Source organism: Bidens hawaiensis, unplaced genomic scaffold, assembly GCF_021521415.1.
Source record: "Bidens hawaiensis isolate Kalapana, Puna unplaced genomic scaffold, B.hawaiensis_p1.1 tig00014159_1, whole genome shotgun sequence".
Classification (NCBI taxonomy): Eukaryota; Viridiplantae; Streptophyta; class Magnoliopsida; order Asterales; family Asteraceae; genus Bidens; species Bidens hawaiensis.
Genome location: NW_027492219.1, coordinates 399,354 through 404,010, shown reverse-complemented (window position 1 = coordinate 404,010; position 4,657 = coordinate 399,354). Strand labels below are relative to the sequence as shown.

Sequence of the window (4,657 nt, the reverse complement as noted above, 5' to 3'; positions counted from 1 at the left end):
CTGACGTTAAGTCGGTCATTAATATTGTTGTCCACTTAAATCTTAGAACAAACTTCAAGCATTTTTGTGATATGATATAGGTTCAATTAAAGCACAGACTATCATAAACTATCAGGCTCTAATCTCGATTCAGGCTTATTTTGATTTTTACCATCAACTTGACTTAAACCATTATGCCTGAAGATCAAAAATGTATGATTTATCAATTTGAATAAACAATCTAAGCTCACAATCCCCACTACAAGGTATATTATCAAGCAATACACCAAGCTTCCTTTACTATGAGTGAGTATGCACGAGTTCATCTATAGACTTACAGATATTGTATCCCCTCTTACTGGTATTAAGACGCACGCAAGGGAAGAACAATGTATGACTCACAACGGATTTTGATCAAGTTAGCAATGAGTTTGTACGAAGTACAGCAGTGATCAAGTTTATTGAAATAAGGTTTGCTCTAAAAGCTTCTAAAATATTCAGATTTAGAATATCCGACAATAAATCGCATAAAGACTCACAGTGTCCAGAAACCGGATGCATCCCATCAATATAGGATTTGAGGCCATAAGACCATACACATAAGGATTGAGTATGACATGCTATTACATTTCTGCCTTTATTACCGAGACTTTTGGAAGAGACCAACACATCTTTCAAATTGGCAATTCTTATGTTCATATCACATAATTTACTCTAATGGTTGTTTAAGACCTATCAATGCACCAATGTAGCTAAGCACATAGTCTTTTAGGCTTATTTATTTCTGGATATGGGACTAGATGATTAATGTATATCATTTTCTCTTTTTGCTTCAAAACTTATTTTTGAGAAGCATTTTTTTTAATGTTTTTGTATTTTTGAAATATTTGAATGTTTTTTTGTTTTTCTCTATACAAAACAAGAATCACAATATTTTTGTATTTTTTCCTTTTTCTCCCCCAAAAACCAAAATATTAAAATAAAAAAAATAAAATAAAAGCTGTACAAACATAAAGTTGATTATCCGAGCTTAAGGATATCAACAAGTGTTTTTAATCCATTTAAACCAAGTAAAAGTTAAAATGAGTTTTATCAAAGGCTTTGGTAAACAGATCAGCTTTCTGAAAATTTGTTTGCACCTTCTACAGATCGATTAAATTCTTTTCAATACAATCACGGATAAATTGATATCGATTTTCGATATGCTTCGTCTTAGAGTGGTGCACGGGGTTTTCGTGATACAAATAGCAGTCGAGTTATAATTAAATATGGGAGTAGTAAGAAACTTCAAACCATAATCCCACAATTGTTGCTGGATCCAAAGAACATTTGAACAACAACTCGAAGCTGCCAAATACTCTACTTCTGCGGTTGAAGTGGATACCGTTGTCTACTTCTTACACTGCTTGGAAACAAGCCAGCTTCCTAGAAACTGACAACCCGCCGTAGTTGACTTGAAGTTGATTTTGCAACCCCCGTAGTCCGAAACGGAAAACACAATGAGATCAAAGCTATCATCCTTGAGATACCATAAAATGTGTCATGATTACACCTCAGATAGTGAAGTATACGTTTAGCCATCGCCAGATGAGTTACTCGGGGACTCGACTGGTACTTGGCACATAAACATATAGCAAACATGATGTCAGGATGAGAAGCAGTAATATACAGTAAAGAGCCTATCATAGCTCGTTATAGGGTAGGATCAACGGTATCCTCCAATTCGTCCGGTGACAAATTGTGGCCCACGGAAACAGGCGTCAAAGGGATTTTTCTGGAAGTTATCTTGAATCGGCTCAAGACATTGTTCACATATTTCTTCTGATGTATGAAAAATCTAGCGTCAGACTGATGAACTTACAACCCTAAAAAGAAATTCATCTCCCCTATCAAGCTCATCTCGAATTTCGTCTGTATTGACTTCTCAAAATCCTTACACAGCTTGTCGTTTTTAGAATCAAATATGATGTCACCGACATATATCTGGACGTGGAGCAAATATTCTCCGATAGTCTTGTAGAAAAGAGTACAATCCACAGTCCTTCGTTTGAAGCCACTATCCGTCAGATGGTCAGCAAGCGTGCCGTACCAAGCTCTCGAGGCCTGGTGTAGACCATAAAAATCCTTATATAAACGGTAAACACAGTCAGGGTCATCCGGATCTTCAAAACTAGGAGGCTGTTTCACGAAAATCTCTTCATGACGTTCCAATTAAGAAACACACAGTTGACATCCATTTAATAAACTTTAATATTCTTGAAAGCTATACTGGCAAAAAATATACGTATAGCCTCCAATCTTTCAACAGGAGCATATACTTCCGTGTAGTATACGCCTTCTTGCTCAAGAAATCCTTGCACAACCAAACGTGCTTTATTTATGAAGATGACCCCACGATCATCCTTTTTACATTTTAAGACCCATTTGGTCGGAATAGGCTTTTTAACTCTATCAGACTTATCAATGAGATCCCACACACCCAGTCGATTGAAATGTTGCAACTCTTCTTGAATAACTTCTACCCAAGACGAATCTTCAAGTGCCATACGAACACTCGTCGGTTCCATTGGAGAAATAAAGCAAGTATATTTTGCAAGATTCATGATTCTTGATGAATGCATAACGGCATACACACATAATACATTAGAATCGGTAGCACTAGCAATATGATGACGTGTTTAAACACCAACATCAAGATCACCAATGATGTTGTCATGAGGATGATACGTGTGAATCCGAAGTGTCGGATTCTCATGCACAGCAAAATTATCAGTTAAATTAGTGAGATTGTCTTCAGCATCATGAGATGATTCACCAATCTCATGAACTTCTGGAAACGGTACTGAAGAAGAATCAACAAAATGACCATCCTATGATGAAATAGAATTACATCAGACGTATCATGATAATTATCTTGTGGAACATTATCATAATTAGAAGTCGAAGCCCTTGGTGTTGAAAACAATTGATCTTCCAAATACACACGCACCAAGTCTTCATAAGGTAGATCAACTATGGGATTAAATGAGTTAAATAAACTCTCATAGTCAAGCATCCAATCAGGACTCTTGCCAGGATGAGGTGTTGTGTAACTCTGGAAATCAATATGATAACATTCCTCAACACAACCTGAAGTAAAGTTGAAGACACATTTCTTCGGCGATGCATAACCTAAGAAAGAACCTTCAATAGCCTTTTCTTTGAATTTTCCCGCATTTCTTTTCAGTATCGTGCAAGGACTCTGAAAGGTTCCAAAAACTTTAAATTAGGCTTACATTTATTCAAAAGCTCATATCTCGTCATACACAGCTTCTTAACAGTTAGAACACGATTGAGTGTGTAGCAAGTAGTATTAACTGCTCATTCCAAAATTAGATAGAAAGCTTTGAATCTGCAAGCATAGTTCTTGCTGCTTCAATCAATGTTCGGTTCGTCCGTTCAACCACACCATTTTGTTGTGGTACATATGGAGCACTATATTCTCGATGGATTCCCTTTTGAATACAAAATAAGTCTAATATAGTTTTCTTGAACTCCGTACCATTATCACTCCGAATACGTCTCATCTTGTATTTGTAAAGTGATTCAATCTTTTTAATTAGATTTTGAATAAAAACTGGCGTATGATCTTTAGAACTCATAAATAACACCAATGAGTACCTCAAATAGTCATCAATGACAACTAGACAGTACTAATCCCCAGCAATACTCGCATGATTCACAGGACCAAACAAATCTGTATGAATTCTTTCAAGAGAAGTATCAATAGAATTAATTAACTTAGATGGGTGCGACTTCTTCTTCTGCTTGCCGTTTTTGCATGTAACCCGGTGATCGGTCAGCTTGAAGTGCTTCAGGGAAACCCCATCCACCAAATCATTTGCCATCAGAAAGTTCATCTTTCTGACATGAATGTGACCCATACGCCTATGCCACAGATGCGAGTCTTTCTTAGTTGCTTTTGAGACAAAACACGTTTCAACATAAGTCTTAGTCGATACCTTAGTACTCATATTAAGTACATAATTATCATTTGACCTAGGAGATCTCATAACAACCATGTCTTCTGGAACAACATATCCTAGTTTGAGGATTATGCACTCCTTATCAGTAAATACAGTGGTATACTTCTTATCACAAATTTGATATACGCTCAACAAATTGTGATCCACCTTATCACAATAATTTACTTTCTCGAATATAATATGACCATTAGAAACATCTCCTTCCTTTGTAATCATTCCCCCGGAATTTCACAAGAAAGTTACATAGTTCTCTTGAATATTCTTGACATTGGTTAATTGGTCAATGTTGCCGATAATATGACAAGTGCATCCACTATCCATAATCCAGTTTTCACCAGATATAGTCTTGGATAAACTCTACATATATAGGTAAAATGATTATTTCAAAAAGGCAGCCCATGCCTCAGTCTTGAGCACCTCTTTAATTTCACTTGAAGAATTAATTTTAATTGAATCCAAATGCGGTTTAGCTGCTTGTGAATAAGTCATAGACCTTTTTTGAATTTCGTCTCAAGTATGCAGCTTGAACGACATTTGTGTTCACATTTGTACAAATTGGTTCCGTAGGAACAAATTTGGGTTTTAAATTAACATTGCTTTCATTAACATGAATCACCTTGCGTGGATTCCCACTAGAAAAATAATGTGAGTCT

The 4,657-nt window shown here is 36.1% G+C and overlaps 1 protein-coding gene across 1 annotated transcript; it reads right to left on the bottom strand.

Annotated features, from left to right (window-relative positions):
- Positions 1 to 1,369: 1,369 nt before the first annotated feature.
- On the bottom strand, positions 1,370 to 2,546 carry LOC143546020 (putative mitochondrial protein AtMg00820). The gene is made up of 2 exons (XM_077037774.1): positions 2,298 to 2,546; positions 1,370 to 1,498 (listed from the first exon to the last, which is right to left on the bottom strand). The coding sequence occupies exons 1-2, from the start codon at positions 2,544 to 2,546 to the stop codon at positions 1,370 to 1,372; spliced, it is 378 nt and encodes a 125-aa protein (XP_076893889.1).
- Between the last annotated feature and the right edge of the window lie 2,111 nt (positions 2,547 to 4,657).

What these genes read in the sequence shown, in the direction of transcription:
- LOC143546020 (XM_077037774.1), bottom strand. Translation starts at nt 2,546, where the DNA reads ATGGAACCGACGAGTGTTCGTATGGCACTTGAAGATTCGTCTTGGGTA. An exon ending in AAGGCGTATACTACACGGAA is followed by an intron (nt 1,499 to 2,297) that starts GTATATGCTCCT and finishes TGGTATCTCAAG; the next exon opens with GATGATAGCTTTGATCTCAT.